The following is a 20,053-nucleotide window of genomic DNA, read 5'->3' on the forward strand; positions in this document are numbered from 1 at the left end:
GAAAATTAACTGTAAAAACACAAAGCATTGATATATTCTGCACCCAAGACCAGTGATTCCCACGAACGCAGACAAGAAGAAATTCACAAAAGTTCCGTCATATTTCATTCTACCCGGTTCCGTTTTTTTTTTACTACGCATTAATAGTTTCCAGTGTTCATATGTGAACGTGGGGGAAAAAATTCTTTTGATTGGGGTTGTAAAGAAATACCTCGTACAGTACTGTACATTTTATTACTCGCAATGTCATTACAAAAATTATCAACGGGACAACTATCAGAGACGTATATATTAACGGGCTCTGTTATATCTATGTATCTGCAACTATCGAACAATAGTTCAAACGGACGAAAAAAAAACAACAACCCTGATGATAAACTGCTAAAAACAGTGGATTTTAAATTTGACTGTTTAATTTTTTCAACTTTGAGCCTATGATTAGCCGATCCCGGGGGATAAGCCGATGCTCGCGCATTGGAGAAAAAAAATACCGGCCTATGCCCCGAAAAATACAGTATTCTAAATTTTAGAGCGTGTAAATAAATTTAGATTGTAATGAATGTTTATACAATGTAACAGAGAGGAATGCATTTTTTTCTTGGCGGGGGGTATCAATTGTGAGCTCGCTCATAGTACCTCTAGTTAAAACTGTAACTCATGATTGCATCAGATCATTAGTTAGATTCAGTTGTTTCGTTGCTCAATGCAGTACAGTATCTGTGGAAGTGTGTACCTACTTGCAAGATTTAGGATAATATTGGAATTTTTTGCAGTTTAAAAAAAAATCTTCTTCTAATTAAAAGAATTATTTGGCAAGGAAAGCTGAAACTTATGTGGAAGTATCTTTAGGTAGTGTAGATTCAAGTTTGTTCAAGTCTAGACCCCTGGCAAACAACCCTGGTGACCATCATAAATTAAATGACTTTGTATACTGTGGAATCATCATTTTTCAAGAGGGGGGGGGGGGGCATTTAGTGGATTTTGTTGGTGACCTTAACCCATGAATTTACATCCTAACAAATGTGTTTTCATATATTAATATATCTTATTGTTTATCCACAACAAAGAGTTGAACACAAAAATTACATCCCAACAAACAAGTAAGATTTAGGTTATCCTCGAAAAAATTGGGGCCCACAAATTGAAATGATTCCACATACAGCATATTAAATGATATGCCTTTTGAACAGAGCTGACACCATATGTTTAGGTGTCTGATTGTTGTATCCGTTTAGATGATTGTTGTATCTATATTTAATTACTTTTCCTTTAGTGGAGTCATCAGTTGAGGTGGATTTGAAAAATGCTGTTACAGTAGTCTCTAAACCAGTGCAAAAATTTACAGGTAACTTTGAACTTTAATAATTAAAAGATGATAACTTGAAATAATTTCTGTAGACGAACTTGCAAGAAAATATCCTGAGAATATTATGTGCCTATATATAGTCGTTGCAAACCTTTTTTGTAACAAACTAGTATTTGATCGTCTTTTGTCTTTTGTTTATCATTAATAATATAGGTTTAGTCATAAAAATTAGTCAGTATGAATCAATTTTAGCCTGCTGATTGCGAAACAAAGTCATCAGGAAAGATCTGGTTTACAGTTCATTTTTATTTAAATTCAGAAAACGGCTTTAAATTACCAGGAAATACCTTAATGAACTTTGATTTTACTGAAAATACAGTAGAATTTTCTAATTGCTAATTAGCAAATTAAATGCAAGCAGAAAGCCAAAATTTTATTGAAATTTATTTCCTTTTTTGCATTTATCAAAATATATAATATTACTTGATTTTTTCTATTACTCTTTTACAGGATATACCTGTCATGTATGTGAAATTCTTTTTCGCCATGAATCATCTTTACAAAGGCATAACTTGTCATGTCATACAGGTAAATGCTATTATTACAATTATCATGATGGTATTAAACTTAACAACAAAACATAGTGATAGACCTAAATGTATTAGGGTCTTTTGTTTCTAAAAGAAGACCCTCTTGTTATTCTATTGTTTCTTCTTAGAGTCTTCTTGATACTTGATAGTAGAAAAAGTTAAGCTGATGACGTCACTTCCAGTTCAAGATTTTGATAATTTTATCCATATATCTTCTCCAAAACTAATTGTGATAGAAAATTGAAACTTTCAGTGGTAGTAGATAAATGTCTGTAGATATCCTATTTATTTGATATTTTGATAGATGCACAAGGTGCAGAAGCTCGCCTGCGCTTAAAAGTTGACACCTAATTTTTTCATAAAATTTCCCACATTTTCTGCACTAACTTTTAATGTGTTGAGTCTTTTTATAATAACTCTTTACAGAGCAATAATTTGTTATTAATGATAGAGGCAAACGTGTTCATTGAAAGGCTGTGTATCCATACAGTACAATACTTAAATCATTATGTTCGTTATTAGGGGTTTCAAGGGGCCAGAGGTCTAAAACTTTTATCAATAATATCTAAAAAAGGAGAAATATTTTTAAAAGCTGGCAGAGGAAAAGTTGCTCAGAATACTGTTCTTAACAAAATGCTACCTAAAAGATTTTTACTGGTGGCCTCGGTAAGGAGTTTAAGGGTACGCCCCTAGATATCTGTAGAACGATCAACAATTCTTCAAGACTTGTTGAACAAAATATGTTTGTATTTTCTAGACCTTTTATTTGATATCAAGAAAAAGGGGCTGACCCTTTCAAGTTAGGGCTAAGAGGTTTTACTGAGTGATAATTTGTTATTAATCATAGAAGCAAGAAAGAGCTTATTAAGCTGAATTTAAAACTGAAATTCGTTATAAAATCAGACTATGCATTACAGAGATACTGGGGTTAAAGCATTACAGAGATACTGGGGTTAAAACATTAATTTTACCGAAAAATTTTTATTATGTGTACTTTGCTAAGAAAATAATTTAAAGTTCAAAGTTAATTTAAATCATACAAGAAATAATTCGATATTTGTTAAGTCGTTCTTGAACAAATTTGGATTTTTGTTTGGTAAGAGGTTATTGAAATTGTGAAGATTTTAGTAAATTGACTAAATTAAAACTTAGAATCATTTGGATTTTGTTAAGTCGTACTAAGAAGCATTTGACTTTTTTTATCTTTTTGTTTCAAATACACTTGTTATTTATTTTAGAAATCTGCTTTTTACAGGAACTTCAATTCCGCCATCTCACTGGTTTGTATCAAATCGTGGGAATATAAAATCGTAAACATGGAAATTTTCCCCCTTATTTCTTGCAGTTTTCAACTCTCAGAGAATAATGGCGAGATTTTAAAATCCGGGAAGGATGCTTCTTGCTATTTTACGCGGATATGAATTTCACACAATTAATTAGGAATTTACAGTGCTTTCGGCATTAACGTTGCTTTGCAAAGAGGTTTGCTCTAGTTAACTTTTATTTTTTTATTGTCAGGTGCCAGATGTTTTTGGTTTCAGTTGTGTTTGGTTTGAGATGTGTAAATTGTGAGATATGTCAAGTACGAGATGTGTCAGGTGTGAGATATGGCAGGTGTATTATGTGTCAGGTGTAAAATATGTCAGGTGTGAGATGTCAACTTCCCTTCTAATGCAGATATATACCTGGTACCTTTTTGAGACCTAATTATCTGCATATGGGGTTTTAAATTACAGTTAAGTGATATATAGCACTTATAAAGTTCCCCATTTCTTTTCTTTTTTCAGTCAATGAGGAAAGGACTGCACAAGTTTGTTCTTCTGATAATTGTTTTGAGGAACCAATAATAGAGACAGTAAGTAGCAACTACCTGAAATTAACAAAGTAAACATAATTTTAAACAACCTAGATGTGAACTGACATTGTTATAGCTGCAGACACAAACTTCAGTCCCCCCCCCCCCCCTCCCCCTTTCTTAAAAAAAGTGAAGCTTAATTAGATTGATAAAACTATTACAGTGTGATGATGCAGTCAGATTATTATACCTCATTATAATAATTCTATGTAACACCTCATCTGATTGGTTCTAGACAGTCACATGCACGGTCAGTAAAACTTCTTATTTCCATGTCATGTTCTTCCCCTTCGGCAGCCTCGTGCTCTTTTTTGCAGGAGTTAGCACTTGCTAAATGAAAACTCCTGAGAGCAATTTAATGATGTCACAATAGGTGGCAGGGGACAGTTTTTTTGATACAATTCACTGTAGCCAGGGGATGTGTGTCTACGGAACTCTGTAACTAGAATGTTCTCAGTTCCCATTCAGCACAAATACCTTTAATTCACTCTTTCTGAAGAAAATTACTAGTCAAAACCTGTAAAATTCTCTACATACTGGTTTTTATGAGATTTTGACCCTTTCTAGACCTCCCCCAGCTAATTCCCTGCAAAGGGTTGACCTTCCGTACCGCGTGCATGTTGCACCATCACTTGTCAGAAACTTACCGGTGTATAGTTTACAATGTCCCATCCACCTACTTTTCATGTTATTTTGTCTCCTGTCTGTAACTTGCATTTTCACTGTGTAAAGTCACTACAAGAGTCATAGCCGCAGGTTTCGCATTTTACTTCTGATTCTCATGTACCTAACATATGGGGCCTACATATTGGATATCAATTTCAACAAGAGACACCCCTCTAGCTAATAATAATCATTAAAAATCATTTCATGAATTCAAGCAACACTTATAAGCCTTCAAGTACAGCAACTCTCAATTTTACAAAAATATTGACGGTTACTTTATCCGAAACTGTCCCTTGCTACCTTTAACTTACACTAACATTCTCGGAAAAGTCATCATGTCTCAAAATTAAACAGCTTATGTTATTCTGAGAAAAAGTACACCACATATTGCCGATTCCATTGAGGTTTAAGAAATTTAAGTGAACCCACCATTTCCACTTTCCTCTATTTAACACAGATTCATAGGGCTCTCCATAAATAAAGCATCTTTACCTAATCTTTTAGAGGTCAACTGTTGTTCAACCTCCTTAAAAAAGAAACCTTATTCAAAACTACATACATCTACTTGATATTATCATGATAAAAGCATCACATCACTTAGAAATACCATTACATGTATACCCTCTCCCTATCTTTTGATTTTCACAAGAAGCATTAGTTTGAACACTTTAACCTAATTTTATAAAACTTGTGGCAATTTCCTTGAGTCATTTCTCGCATATACTTGAAAACAACCATCACTGATATTTAAAATTGATCTTTTTTGGTAAATGGATGATTTGTAGCATTTTTATTCACAAAAAGACATGCCGCCATACATGTGATTTCTTGTTTTCATGAAAAAGTAAGCCTATTATCATATTTAGTGGATATCTTATATATTCTGGTTTCTAGCCTCCTTTTCACTTTGCTAAATTTGTAAGATCTACAAGTGTGATGTCTGCCTTTTATTAAAATGAAATTCAACCACACCCGGGTACCTGGGGACGGATGAGAATTCCATGAAAAATGTTCAAATTTTACATGTTTTTCTACATTTTTGATGCATATATACAATCAAATGGTAAAAATATATTGTTTTTTATGATCCTTTCAAGAAGAATTATCATAGCAGATGTTATTTCAAGGTCAAATGTACATTTACATATCCTACATGTAATGGTAATGGAGTCAATTGGAAAGAGGGGGTGGCTTTTTCAATTCTGTAAATACATCTAAAATATCATTTTTGGATAGGAAGGAGCAAAAACTTGATTTTTTGACATATTGTATACTTTGATAACTGCATTTGTCTACATGTAAAGTTCATTTGAAATAAAAATATGCTGTTTTAAAAACTTGGGTCATATAAGTCAGGTGGCTTAATGTTATTTCATAAAATCAGACAGCAAAATGGCTGCAAATTCATAAATTTAATGATTCAATTGATCAAAACTGTTTTAAAGTATTTATTCTTATCTCAGTAATCAACTTAAGCTTATTTATTGTCATCAGGATAGGAAATACCTACTCTCTAAGCCAATTTACTCTAGTGGTGGTCATTCTACACATTTAAGAGGGAGTTACTCCCCTTGAATATTTTTGCTAATAAATCATGTAATGACATCTATAGCCAAAAAATCATCCATTTTCAGAAAATACATTAATTACTTATGGTACAAAATCCACTCAAAATTACACTGAAATGAGAAATCTGAAAATACCATGTAGTTTTAAAGGTGGCACGGGACAGTTTTTTTTATACAAAAATATTGACGGTTACTTTATCCGAAACTGTCCCTTGCTACCATGATAGCATATATTGTGGAACTGTTCAAACAAAAGAAAAGAGATTCAAATTGCTGTAATTATTTTTTTTAGTAAAATTATAATTTATTGCATGAACATTTGGGAGATAAGAGGAACGTTACTCATTTTAAATGTCTGTGTAATGCATTTAAATGTCAATGATTCAGGAAAATTCCATGAACTTTGACTTGTAAAGGCTTATATTGTAAAGGAGATTTTACGCGGATATTAATTCCTCGTGTTTAATTAGGAATCTACAGTTACCGGTACTATAGTTCTTATAACTGTTGCTTTTATAACAAAAGCATTCCCTTGAGACATGATATATTGAACATAAACACTTAAAATATCATACACACTAAAACACTAACATACACAGTAGCAATGCTAATCATGCTATATCCCCTTCCCATTGAACAGCACAAGGGGATTATGAATTTTAATATTAGGGCAACTAAAAATGTTGTAAGCATCAGAATTTTTTAACTGTACTGTTTTAATTATAACACATATATAATTTTTGTAGAATGAACTGGATGTAGAGAACCTTTGTGCATTGGCCATAATGGGTCATTTCCATCAATCTTCTGACCAGTACTTTAGACATGCAGCTGCTGGCTCTCAATGTACAAGCAATAGTCTAATGGCTATAGTTGCTTCTCATGTGAAATCAGTTGACAACTGGAACTCTGGATTTATTGATGAAGTTCTTCTTGAAGGTGATAAACTTCACCTTAGTGTTCTCAAGAAGAAAAACTGGCCATTTGGTAGAAAAGAATCAAGGATAGACATTGATGAAATCCCTGAAAAAATAAGTTGTCAAATTGATGGATGTAAAATAGAGGCTAGTGTTGGAGTTTTGCAAGAAGCAACCTTTGCTCTCTCTACAGAAATTGATAGCACTGTTAGAACAGCTCTGGAAAGAATGCCAAATCGAAGTTTCATTCTTAGAATGTTTGGATCATGCACAGCAATCATCAAGAGGGAAAATCAACAATATTGCATATTTGATCCTCATTCTAGAAACCCTTTTGGTTTCATTGATCCCAATGGCTTTGCTGGTCTGTTTTATTTTGACACTCTGTTAGATATGATAAGATATCTTAAGAGTAATGTTGGAGAAAGAGCAGAGCAGATAGACTTATTTCCTGTTTTTGTCAACTTGTTGAATTCAGATGCATTTAAATTTGAACCAAGTCCATCAAAACCTGAACATGGAAATGCCCGTGAGTTACCCATGCAGGAAAATTTTCAGGATTTATTGACAAACACAAGTAAGTGTCTATTTCTTATGAAAGAACTGTCGAGTAAGAAAAGCATGTGTAATTACGTCTCCCAATTAAAGTTTGGAGACTTACATGTATTTTTTTGTACGGATTCTTCTTCATTTTCTTCTTCTTTCTCGCTCTGAACATAATTGTATAGAATCTAGGATATGATAGACCTGCATAGTTGTGCGCCCTGTTTTAAATTTTTTTATTTGGGTCGGTCAACCATATTTTTGGGGGGGTCAAATGGGAGTGGGGTCTAACATTGAATCCTATGGAAAAATTTGAACATCATATTTTAAATAGTTATAACTCAAAAATCATTAAAGATATTTACATGGCATCTTCAGATGCATATATTGAGTGTTATGGGCAATATGTAATGGTACATTAGATAAAGTCCCTGGGGTCATCCCCAACCCCCAGGTTTGGGAAATTATTTAATATGTCAAAAACTGTTGACATCCTCACCCCTAAACCATATATATTTTTGTTCCTTGTGTAATGGGACATCATATGGTATATAGGTTATGACCATAGGGGGGTGGTTCTGTCCCTCCTGAAACAGGAAGTGCCATAATATCTCAAAATCCATTTAGAACCCCACCCCAAACTATATACGTTCTTTGTGTTAAGAAGCATCAAATGGTATGTAGGTCATGGGCCCCTGGAATGATCAAGATTTTAAAACAGTATTAAGATTTTAAATCAACAAAGGCCGAAACATGAATGCCATTTAATAAACATAAAGTATCTTATTGATGAAACATCAAGACCAACATTTTTAGCTCACCTGAGCTGAAAGCTCAAGTAAGCTATTCTAATAACATTTTGTCTATCGTCCATCTGTCTGTGTGTAAACTTTTCACATTTTTAACATCGTCTCGAGAACCACTGGGCCAATTTCAACCAAACCTAGCACAAAGCATCCTTAAGCTAAAGGAATTCAAAGTTGTGAATATTAAGGACCACGCCTTTTTACAAGGGAAGATACAGACCCTGAAACTTGCTACTACACCAGTTGCACGGTTCGGTTTGTTACGCTTCTTGCACGGTACGCTTTGCTAAAAATAGCTGCACGCATTGTGAACTGTTTGCGCGCTTTATTTATGAGGTAAGCGTGGCCTGAACGCTTTGGTTTTTCTTGATATATTTGCGTTTAGTTTTTGTCCGATATACTTCAGCAAAGTGGTAATCATGACAAGAATTTTTCTTTATTTATATGATATATTACAAAAGTATTTCAATCGATCTATTTAAAATCAGGACTTCCATCCGTTCCCCCGTTTTTGATACGTTGCGTGAAACGTGTACCCAGTGACAACCGGGAAGCGGGGGTAATTTTAATTTTGATTAGTCTGTGATTATTAGTATTTAATTTTAGATAAATGTAATTATTATGATAGATAATAACAAAAATAATACGAGGGAAAAAGACTCTGATTGCAAGTACATGAGTTATATAATCATGAAGTCGGAAGTAAATTATTGTTGAATAATTTCAAATAGGAACACTTATTAAACATAACTCATGTACTTGCGATCAGAGTCTCTCTCTCTCTCATAGAGTGTATGTAATTTTGTGCAAACCATTTGGAATTATTAGATTTTTATTTGTATGAAATTCAATTATTTTAGACTCATGGTTTTCACAACGATTTCAACACAATGACTAAAAGTTTGTACAGTAGACGATGTATTCACATTGATCTCGATGGTTAAAATTTTGACGTTTTTTCACATCACACATATTAGATCAAAAGAGCTGTGTTTGTGCTTATATGAACTTGCAAAATGTTATTATCTCATTCAACTATTTACAATATAATTAATCAGTTTTTTGGTACATTAATGTACCCGGTAAATGATATTTTTATCGCAAGTTAATATGTGTGAAAATCCCTCATGTATAGAGTCGCTGAATTGTCCTATGGATCCACGCGCCGATAGTCTTACGTGTAGTTGTTTGTGTACATATCTACAATCAGTTCTTTTGTTTTTTTAACTCACCGAGACGAAGTCAGGGGGAGCTTATGCTGTACCGTCGGCGTCGGCGTCCGGACCTGGTTAAAGTTTTTGGTGCAGGTCCTGTATCTAAGCTATTACTTGTCCTATCTTCACCAAACTTGCATGGATGATGCATCTGGACCTACTTAATATGGACTTGAAAGACTTGGATGCTGAATCTGAGTCCTAAATTTCAGATGCTGGAGGAGGTTAAGGTTGTTGGACCAGGTTAAAGTTTTTGTTGCAAATGCCCTTTGATAGCAATATCTAAGTTACTGCTGGTCCGTACTTCTCCAAACTTGCATTGATGGTGTGTCTTATGATACTGATGCACCAGGCAGGCTTGGATGCTGAATCTGAGCTATAGGTTACAGATGCTGGAGGAGGTTAAGGTTTTTGGAGCAGGTTAAAGTTTTTGTTGCATGTGCCCTTTGATGGCAATATCAAAGTTACTGCAGGTCTGTACTTCTCCAAACTTGCATGGATGGTGTGTCTTATGATACTGATGCACCAGACAGACTTGAGTGCTGAATCTGAGCTGTAGGTTTCGGATGCTCGAGGAGGTTAAGGTTTTTGGAGCAGGTTAAAGTTTCTGTTGCAAATGCCCTTTGATAGCAATATCTAAGTTACTGCTGGTCCGTACTTCTCCAAACTTGCATTGATGGTGTGTCTTATGATACTGATGCACCAGGCAGGCTTGGATGCTGAATCTGAGCTATAGGTTACAGATGCTGAAGGAGGTTAATGTTTTTAGAGCTGGTTAAAGTTTTTGTTGCAGGTGCCCTCTGATGATTATATCTTGTTACTACTTGTCCTAAATTCACCAGAGCGTCTTATGATACTGATGCACCAGGCAGGCTTGAATGCTGAATCTGAGCCATAGGTTTCGGATGCTGGAGGAGGTTAGGGTTTTTAGAGCTGGTTAAAGTTTTTGAAACAGGTGCCCTCTGATGATTATATCTTAGTTATTACTTGTCCTAACTACACCAGACTTCCATGGATGGTGCGTCTTATGATACTGATGCACCTGACAGGCTTGAATGCTGAGTTTGAGCTATAGGTTTCAGACAATAACAATTGTTATGTATAGAACCAAAGATGAAAGACACTGCTGTGTTTCTGATCAGCTTCTGCACATCTGTATCGCACGAGTGATTTTTGTTCATGTGAAATCACGACGCCATTACCAGCTAAGTGGAAAACAAAGTTGAAAGTTATTTTATGGAATGCGTATACTTTTTTTCGTTCAATGCTTGCATTTAATTTACTATGATTTTGTACATGTATTGATTTATAATTTATCATATGTCATGAGTGATTTTTTTGTTTATTTATTGCTACATAAATGGCCGAAGTACAAATCACTCGAGTCACCGGTATTATGTGGTTGTCATTAAACTACAACACACCCATTATATTTAAAAACATGATCTAAAATGTTTTCTTTTCTCATTTTCAATTGGTTTAAAGTTTAACTGTAAATTAATTAACAAATCAAAAGGTGTTCTATCAAAAGGGTTTTTCCGATTACAGTAAATAAGACATTAAGGCAAGCTCCCGACATTTTAATCGGATTGTCAGTTACAACATCATTCTTATTTTTTTTTAATTTGAAAAGGATATAATTATATAAATAGTGCCTGTTTGGGAGGGTAACAGTTGAAATTGCCACCCCGAGGTTGAGAATGGTTTTCGAGGGGTGTCAATTTCAACTGTTATCCTCCCAAACAGGCACTATTTATTTTATTATACTGAATGTCAATTTAAAGAAAACTTAACTGCTTTTCTATAGGAATGATTTGAATTCTACTGCGAACCGTACGTGCATCATTTAGGCGCATGTAACAATTTGTAATGTTACCCTTTGCCAAGTGTGTTGCTAACGCTGAGGGTAATAGAACGGATTATCAACTGGGTCTAAATCAATCAGATTTCAGTATTTAACATGAAAGTATAATAAAGTTATATATATCTATATATATATATATTTCAACCCTTGTTTAACCATAATGTATTTTTATGGATACCTGATAGATACACCTCCTTAATAAGCAACGTAACACCAATCTGAGGAATAGAAGAGGTCATTTATTCATATAAATAAATGACAAATATAAAACAATCCAAATGCATAGAATAACTACTGCAAAATAAACAAATTAAGTCATGGCACAATTTATAAACAATTATGCAAAAATCAGAGATCCTGTGTTACGTAAAAAGAACAATTATATACAACTTTTTTGACTAGCAAATTACATACAATATCAAGGTATATATAAGTAACACAAAATTGTGTAAAAAGATGGGGCACATTTGCCTATACAACACAAAATTGTGGAAAAAGATGGGGCACATTTGCCCCAAAAAATATCAAAACATATAGAAAACTACAAAATATAATAGAAAGCACACATTCGTTAACAAAAAGTGAGCAAATTTGATACGTTTTATACAGCAAAGGATAGTAATGGTGTAATAAAAAGAGCAATAAAGGAGGTGGGGTGGGTGGTGGTTACTTAATTTTTCCAAATGCTTCTTCAGTAAATCAAAACAAAATGGCGAGTGACGCTAAGATATAGCGCATGCGCATCTAACATAAACAGACAGGCTATCTTTAGATATGGCGCCAGATATGAACATCAAAACAGGGACAGTATCCATAAATGTTTTATTGACATAAACATGTTTTATGGATACCTGATAGATACACCTCCTTAATAAGCAACGTAACACCAATCTGAGGAATAGAAGAGGTCATTTATTCATATAAATAAATGACAAATATAAAACAATCCAAATGCATAGAATAACTACTGCAAAATAAACAAATTAAGTCATGGCACAATTTATAAACAATTATGCAAAAATCAGAGATCCTGTGTTACGTAAAAAGAACAATTATATACAACTTTTTTGACTAGCAAATTACATACAATATCAAGGTATATATAAGTAACACAAAATTGTGTAAAAAGATGGGGCACATTTGCCAACGATCATAAACAGTTTACTGTTTTTGATCTGCCCCATCATCAACCTGAAGGATTCAATAGAAACAAGAAAATAAAATGAAACGTGTTAAAAACAGAAAACCAATAAATGTTATACAAATAATGATAAAGAGTTCCTGAGTCTATTGGTCATTACACAACAAAATACATGTATTATACGAAATTTAGGATCAAAAGCTCCTGACTTTATGATCCATAAAGGCAGGACGGAAGTAACTGAGAGCTCCTGACTCTACAGCTCTAATAAAATTGTAGGGCGGTATATTTAGGGCACATTACAACTGAAGATTGAGAATTGGGATGCGTATGTATTTCTTGAAAGCTGCTGACTTCCAACGGCCCATACTTTGGATCTGAATGTCTGAGGCACCAGATTCCGCTGCGGAAGTTGCAGCCCCGATGCGAAAGCTGTGTGCTTGATAACGCTGCATTGGGAGTCCGCAAGCAGATATCGCCCTTTGAAGATGTTCCGTGAAAAATTTCCTTGGCACTGGTGCTCCGTCCATAAAGGAGAATAAGGGTTCTTCAGGCGACTTGTGATATCGCAGAGATAAAAATTCTTTGCACGCTACATAAGGGCAAAGCCGTAGATTTTGATTCTTTGGTATTTGTAAGGTAACAGATTTATGGGAGTGTTTACTATGAGGAATTGTTAATTGAAGGTTTTCATCTTGCTTGTCTTCCGATGCGATTTTTAAGTGTTTGACAAGGATGAAATGTTGTTTCATGCTGCCAGTATTAGTCATCTCTCCAACTCGAAGGAAAGCATAGAATGCTAATAAAAACATTGCCCGCAGCATTGATGTAATGAATGCTGAGTTTGAAATATGAGGCAATACGGTGATTAACTTGGTCAAAATAGATGGAGTTATTGGTAGTCTAGAATCTGATGATGGATTAAGCTTGGTGAATCCTTGGAGTTGCTTCTTTATTAGGAAATGCTGAGTTATATCTTCGAATCCCCCTAATTGGAAGGTGAAGCTTAATGCCGAAATATGAGTTCTGGTGGTACTGGCAGCTAGTCCTTGGGTATAGCAATAAGCTATGTATAAGACCATATGGTTTAACGATGGTGGAAGTGGACTGTGTAGAGGATGAACATACTGTTTCACAAAGTCTTTATATCTTGAAAAGATATGTTTGTAAGAATACAAAGAATCTTCTGACAGAGAATTGCTGATCAGGAAGTCCGCAGTTTTGGTTAGAGATGAAGAGATGCTGGTGGAATTTTGGTGCAGTCTTTGTCCATGCCTGGGAACTGGACTTTGAATTGCTGGACCTGTAAGCGAGACAAAAGGTCAGCGGCATTGTTAAGTAGTCCTGGAATATGTTCAGCATGAAAACTTATATTGTACTTAAGAGATGTAACCATGAGGCGTCTCATAAGTTTCATTAGGTTTGAGTCTTTAGAAGTTAGTTTATTAATCACATACACCACTGCTATATTATCTGAATGGAGCACAATAGATGTATTTGTCAGTAATGAACCCCAAATTTCTACAGCTAGAATAATTGGAAAAAATTCACGCACAGAGATGTGGTATTCCAGCCAACTGGTGTCAAAAGAGCCAAAGAACCACTTAGTACCGAACACACAACCAAAACCTACATTACTAGCATCGGTGAATAAGTGTAGGGTTTTTGAAGTGAATGACAGTCCAGATGGGAAAAAGGCTTTGCCATTAAAATGTTCTATAAAAAGGGACCAGGCGGCCAGATCAGCACGAGCATCCTTATCAAGGTTGCGGTGATGATGAGGTTTTTGGATGCCTCTGGTAAGGTCAATGATTCTTCTTAGGAAAGTTCTGCCTGGGGGAACAACGGCACAAGCGAAATTTAACAATCCAATGAGCGATTGCAATTCACGAAGTGTGGCTGTCCGTTTACCCTTAAATGCGCTAATTGTTTGTCTCAACTTGATTAATTTGTCTTCGGGAAGACGTATTTCAAAGTTCAATGAGTCAATTTCCAATCCCATGAATGTTAAGGTAGTAGTAGGTAACACAGTTTTTTCAGACTTGATAGGGAGATTGATATCTTGAGCTAGAACATGGAATGATGCTAATGCATCGTGACATTCATTGGTTCCTGGCTTCCCAAGAAAAAGAAAATCATCAAGAATATGTACACAATGTTTGACAGAAAACTTGTTTTGGAGAATCCAGTGAAGGGAAGAACTAAATTTTTCAAAGAGGTTACATGCATAACTCAAACCGAATGGTAAAGTTTTGTCAAAGTAAAACTTTTCATTGACACGAAAGCCCAGCAGCTCAAAATCATCACTATGGATAGGAATTTGCTTGTATGCATTTTCCAAGTCAGTTTTTGCAATAAGGGCACCAACTCCTATTTCTTTAAGGGCTATGATTGCATCCTGGATTGACTGGTATTTGACAGTGCAAAAATCATGTGGAATTTTATCATTGATTGAAGATCCTTGTGGATAAGACAAATGGTGGATGAGACGAAATTCATTAGGTTGTTTTTTAGGTACTAGTCCTAGAGGTGATACCTGTAAGTTTTTGAAAGGGGGATCATCATAGGGGCCAGCAACCCGACCTGCTTTTATTTCTTGCTCAATTTTTTGTTGAAGAATGTCTTCCTTGCCAAGGAGGGAAGGAAGATTTCTAGATAGACGAAACTGCCGATCACCTTGAAAGGGGATTCTAAAACCCACTTGAAATCCTTGGATTAGGAAATGGTAAAGTGTTGAATTGTAACCTTGAAGATATTTCGCATAAGTGTTAAGAATGACTGGAGTATGGATGGTTTTAGTCTGATTTAGCAGGTTGATTTCTTCTTGTGTTGTCGGGAATTTTTGGTCTGTGGTCCTGTCCTGGTTTTGGTTTGGAGCAAGTGAGTCTAGAGTGTTTACCTGCGCAATATTGGCAGACATGCAGGTATGAGCAGGTGTTACCTCTTGCGCAGGATCCCTTGTTGTTGAAGGTGAAACAGTACTTTTGTTTCTGTGAAGTGAGACGAAAGGGCTGTTTCTTTGGTTTTAACTTATACTCTAATCCTGACACCATAGCATCCTGGAAGAGCTCAGTATTTTTTTGATTCCAGGGACAGGAAGTTGGGGATGTTTCACGCCATTGTCGGAACTTTTGGTCATAATCAATGGCAGCATCATCGCCACAAGATTTAGCTATACCCTGGACAATTTGGGCATAAGTCATGAGGTCCGCGACTTCTGAAGGGTGGATAGAGCAATAAATAGATACAAAGACGTGGAAGGCCTCCATCCATTTGTGGATAGATTTGATCTTGGGGCCTTCATTATTTTTCACAAAAACCAGTTGACCATCTTTCTCCACGGTATGAAATTTTTCGTCAAGTTCCTGAGATTTAGGGAGAAGGGATGAGAATTTCACATATTCATTAGCCAGAATTTTGGATTTAATTTTTGGCTCAACTCCCAACCCGACAGGCTTTGCAATGCCAGGTATGGTACACGTACCTGATGCAGGATAATCTGATGTTATGATCGAGAGAGCAGATGGCTGCGAAGGACTGCTAGCAGATGGCTGCGAAGGACTGTTAACAGTTTGCTCAGGGGGTGTTGTGGAGGTCTGCGCATTATGTATTACAGAAGTAATTGTGTCCTTAATTTTCGGTAGAAGAGCAGTCATGCAGGCTTCGACTAAATGGTTGATGTCAGGGGTTGGAGGGTCCGTAGTTGTTACTGGAGCTGGAGAGGAGGCTGGGGTGGATGTTCTCTTCCTCTTGGATCTCGATGCCATTCTAAAACATTAATGCAAATTTATAAATCCAGTACACATTTTACAAACTAGTAAAGCCTTGTAGCATAAACAACACATATTACAACGAACGTGCAATATTTTTATTTTGGGGTGTTGTTCAAGGTACGATCCATATTTATATTTATCACAGATAATCCTATTAAAATCAGAGGTTGTGATAGAAGCAGCCAGAGCTATTATTACCTAAAGCCAGAGCAATTGTAAATTTTTGTAGCCAGTGCTATGAAAACAAATCAAGGTCAGAACCAAGATTCAAGCATCACATTGCAGTAGTGAAATGAATTCTAAATAAATAGCCAGTGCTATTTTTAACTAACTCATTGCCAGTGCAAATGATATTGAAAGTTAACTGTTTAAGCATTACATTGAAGTGGAAGCTCAGGTCCAAATATACCCAGAGGTATACAGGACTGTAACTAAAAATAATGACTTAATACAGATACCGCCAGTGCGATTACTGTACGTAATGTCCAAATATGGAGCCAATAGTTTTACAGTACCATATACCACAAATCAATGCCAGTGCAATGATATCTATGAGGTATAAGCACATCTCTGTTCAATATAAAATTTTAGTACATGTATACAGAATGATTATGATACCTTGTTGACTTGTCAAAACTTCCGATACCTTGTTGACCTGTCAACCTTTCAATGTCGGAACAAACGTTAATACAAAAGGATCACAGCAAAGCTATAAAATAGAGAAAAACCTGGTTAGTACATAAATAAAAATATAATCATACATATACGAAAGATAAATACAAGCAATATTGTTGGGACAAAAGTTAAACAATATCTACCAATTATTAAGTAAATAATAATCATTTAATAATTCAATTATAGCCAGAAGCACCTGACATCATGGCTATATAAACAATCAAAAGGTGTGTGAAAGCAAAATTCCTCTCAGTTGTCGGAAATATTTGTTCATTCCAACAGAATTGAGGTGAACACCATCAGCGAAAATGTTTGTTCCACTGTTTGTGAAGCCGCGCATTCTCCAATACACTAAACCCGTCAATGCACACTGATCTTTCAGAAAGGTATTCGCGGCTATGACACGCTGATTATAAAAAACTGGATCAACATGTCTTGTCTGCTCTCTTGGTAAAAGTTTCACAACGGTCACCTTGTGTATGGTAAAACGTACTTTAACAGTTTGAAGAAATGCGATAAGTTTTAAAACAACTAATTGTGTATTGTCTTCGTCGCTGTCAAGATCATTGCCACCTAAGTGCACTACGAGAAATTTCGGTCGGTGATGCTGGACCGCTGCCAAGAATGACTCTAAATGTCGAGGATTTGTTACAGTTCCACCACTGAGCCCAAAAAATCGAACAGGGGGAAGTCCGTCTATATTAAACAGCTCCGCTGAAGTCCCTCTATTTCCTAAATACGACGAAAACCTTTTCACGTGCGAACTTCCTATAAATAATGTTGTCATTGCTTTGGTCACGTGACCCGTTAAATGTAAACAAGCACTGCACTACTATTACAAATGTTAAACAATCAGTGTATTTAAGTCCATAAAATCTTATCAAATATACAAATACGTTTCACTGACGGCCATAATGACTGACTGTTTATACACATCTTCGGAAATGAACTGCCTCGGACTCGTCCATGACTAGTCTACTGACCAACGTATTCACTGGCCGAAATGAAATATCACATTTGTCAAAATGCATATACCAGTAAATGTACACGTTCACGAATACAGTCACTCCGAAACAAAATAAGGTTATCCTTGTGGTTTCTACGTGTTTTATATGAATAAAACACCGCAAAACTTACTTAATTTTTCCAAATGCTTCTTCAGTAAATCAAAACAAAATGGCGAGTGACGCTAAGATATAGCGCATGCGCATCTAACATAAACAGACAGGCTATCTTTAGATATGGCGCCAGATATGAACATCAAAACAGGGACAGTATCCATAAATGTTTTATTGACATAAACATGTTATTTCTAAACATATGCTATTTTTTTAACGCCTCAGGTAACGATCGCTATCTCTCTCTTTCTCTCTCTCTTTCTCTCTCTCTTTCTCTCTCTCTCCTGAGAATCACATAAAGCAGTAAAGCAGTAAAGTCAAGTATGTACCCAATGTTTCAAACATTTCATAAAAACAATCAAGATAGTATTACCACAAATTGTGTGAACATCAATAGTCTACAGTGTCTAAGAAATCGGCCATGCAAGTTTTGTCGAAAACCAAAGAAATGATTACGGTCTAAGAAAGGAAATATTTTTTAAACTGTTTTAATAAGAATGACATAAGTCTTAGCATGTGTTATCTTATCCTGTCTAAAAAATCTAGCAAAATATTCAACTTATCTGGTCAGCGATAATCTCCGTCCGTTTTCATTGCAAGACATTAGGTCAATAAGCCGTATATGGAAGTTGCACGCTTATTGCACGGTACGGTATGCTTTTTTGTCCGTCTGGAGGCTGGTCTTGCATAAATTATCTTGCACGCTTTTTGCACGGAGCGGTTCGTTTTGTGAACAGTACAGTTCGCTTTGTGAACGGAACAGTTTGTTTTGTGAACAGTACGGTTCGCTTTGTGAACGGTAGGTTTCGTTTTGTGAACGGTACGATTCGCTTTGTGAACGGTACGTTTCGTTTTGTGAACGGTACGGTTCGTTTCTTGCATGGAACGGTACGGTTCGTTTTAGCGGTGTAGTAGCAAGTTTCAGGGTCTGTAATTAGGAATTATTGAAAATTTTCAAGAAATTTTCAAAAACACTTCTTCACAAGAAACATAAGACCAAAAAAAGCTGAAAATTGTGTTGGCCAGTCCTTAGATTGTGTAGATTTAAAGATGTGAAAATCATGACCCATGGGGGTAAGGTGGGGCCTCAAAGGTGGTTCGAATGTTTACATAGGAGTATATACAGTAAATCTTTAAAAAATCTTCCGCTCAAGAACTATTTGGCCAGGAAAGCTGAAACTTATGTGGAAGCATCCTAAGGTAGTGTAGATTCAAAGTGGTAAAAATCATGACCCCCGGGGCACAATAGAGGGTTGAATTTTTTACATATTAAGAATATATAGAGTAAATCTTTAAAGATCTTCTTCTCCAAAACCATTTGGCCAGGAAAGCTGAAACTTACGTGGAAGCATCTTCAGAGGATGTAGATGCCAAGTTGTGAAAATCATGACCCCCATGGGTAGGGTGGGTCCACAATGGGGGGGGGGGGGGGGGGGGAGGGGAGGGTGATCAACTTTTTACATAGGAATACAGCCTACTCCGGATAAATTGAAATTCAGGGGACCTTGCAAATTATTTCAATACATCCGTATTTCAATATAAGCGAAATTGACTGACGTGAAGCCGCCATTTTTAAAAGTTCAGTCCCGATGTAAGCATAGAAAACCAAACCTGAACAAATTATTTGGTTATCATTTATTTATTACAGTGAACAGATTACATGGAATATTAGTCCTTGAAAGTTTGATTAAAATTATATCCGTAAGTTTTGTAAGTTTCATTTTGTTACTTTCTTAAACCTCATCATAACCTCCGATCGCATTCTTTTACGTTCAAGAGAAAAATCACCAGTCTCAAACGCTTCAAATACTGCTGAACGCTGCTTGTATATCATCGTAAGTGTACGCGATAATATCAAAATTCTAAGCTATTTCCAATTTAGGCTTTGTCCTTTTATCCATAGCCATAACTAGTTCGTATTTTGTGCCCGAAGATCAGTTTTTTTTCCTGTGGGGTTTCCATATTACGTCAATACATCTGTATACGTAAGAACAAACAAATCAACAGTGAATAAATT

General features: G+C 35.6%; 4 protein-coding genes and 2 long non-coding RNA genes across 12 annotated transcripts in view; 2 read left to right on the forward strand and 4 right to left on the reverse strand.

Moving 5' to 3' along the window:
* The window catches only part of LOC136276615 (plasminogen-like), a 323,562-nt gene that overhangs the window by 105,333 nt on the left and 198,176 nt on the right, over window positions 1-20,053 (reverse strand). The window lies entirely within an intron of this gene.
* LOC136269712 (serine/threonine-protein phosphatase 6 regulatory ankyrin repeat subunit B-like) overlaps window positions 1-20,053 on the forward strand; it is a 267,148-nt gene that overhangs the window by 97,234 nt on the left and 149,861 nt on the right. The gene's annotated exons all lie outside the window — the stretch shown is intronic.
* LOC105341065 (uncharacterized) overlaps window positions 1-20,053 on the forward strand; it is a 109,031-nt gene that overhangs the window by 70,380 nt on the left and 18,598 nt on the right. For all 3 annotated transcript variants that reach the window (XM_034478548.2, XM_066089049.1, XM_066089050.1), the window contains 4 exons: window positions 1,274-1,345; window positions 1,817-1,894; window positions 3,684-3,751; window positions 6,732-7,479. In XM_034478548.2, the coding sequence (XP_034334439.2) occupies window positions 1,274-1,345; window positions 1,817-1,894; window positions 3,684-3,751; window positions 6,732-7,479 (966 nt within the window). The remainder of the gene's footprint in view (window positions 1-1,273; window positions 1,346-1,816; window positions 1,895-3,683; window positions 3,752-6,731; window positions 7,480-20,053) is intronic.
* The window catches only part of LOC136276617 (uncharacterized), a 47,811-nt gene that overhangs the window by 11,090 nt on the left and 16,668 nt on the right, over window positions 1-20,053 (reverse strand). The gene's annotated exons all lie outside the window — the stretch shown is intronic.
* On the reverse strand, window positions 12,222-18,057 carry LOC136276616 (uncharacterized). Its single transcript, XR_010715145.1, has 2 exons — window positions 17,826-18,057; window positions 12,222-12,504 (listed from the first exon to the last, which is right to left on the reverse strand). It is a non-coding gene; the product is annotated as an uncharacterized lncRNA (long non-coding RNA).
* On the reverse strand, window positions 12,222-18,117 carry LOC136276614 (uncharacterized). Of its 4 annotated transcripts, none has more exons than XM_066089053.1 (4): window positions 18,056-18,117; window positions 16,862-16,952; window positions 15,955-16,238; window positions 12,222-13,773 (listed from the first exon to the last, which is right to left on the reverse strand). In XM_066089053.1, the coding sequence occupies exons 3-4, from the start codon at window positions 16,235-16,237 to the stop codon at window positions 12,770-12,772; spliced, it is 1,287 nt and encodes a 428-aa protein (XP_065945125.1). In that variant the 5' UTR covers window position 16,238; window positions 16,862-16,952; window positions 18,056-18,117; the 3' UTR covers window positions 12,222-12,769. The 4 variants fall into 4 exon arrangements, with proteins under 4 accessions (XP_065945125.1, XP_065945124.1, XP_065945123.1 ...); XM_066089052.1 differs by lacking the exon at window positions 18,056-18,117 and adding an exon at window positions 17,115-17,830; XM_066089051.1 differs by lacking the exon at window positions 18,056-18,117 and having other exon boundaries at window positions 16,862-17,830.

This window comes from Magallana gigas, chromosome 6, assembly GCF_963853765.1.
Source record: "Magallana gigas chromosome 6, xbMagGiga1.1, whole genome shotgun sequence".
NCBI classification, from domain to species: domain Eukaryota; kingdom Metazoa; phylum Mollusca; class Bivalvia; order Ostreida; family Ostreidae; genus Magallana; species Magallana gigas.

Coding starts and splice junctions, on each gene's coding strand:
- LOC136276614 (XM_066089053.1), bottom strand. CDS start 16,237: ATGGCATCGAGATCCAAGAGGAAGAGAACATCCACCCCAGCCTCCTCT. Junction 13,774..15,954: donor ATCAGATTATCCTGCATCAG/GTACGTGTACCA, acceptor TCTCGCTTACAG/GTCCAGCAATTCAAAGTCCA.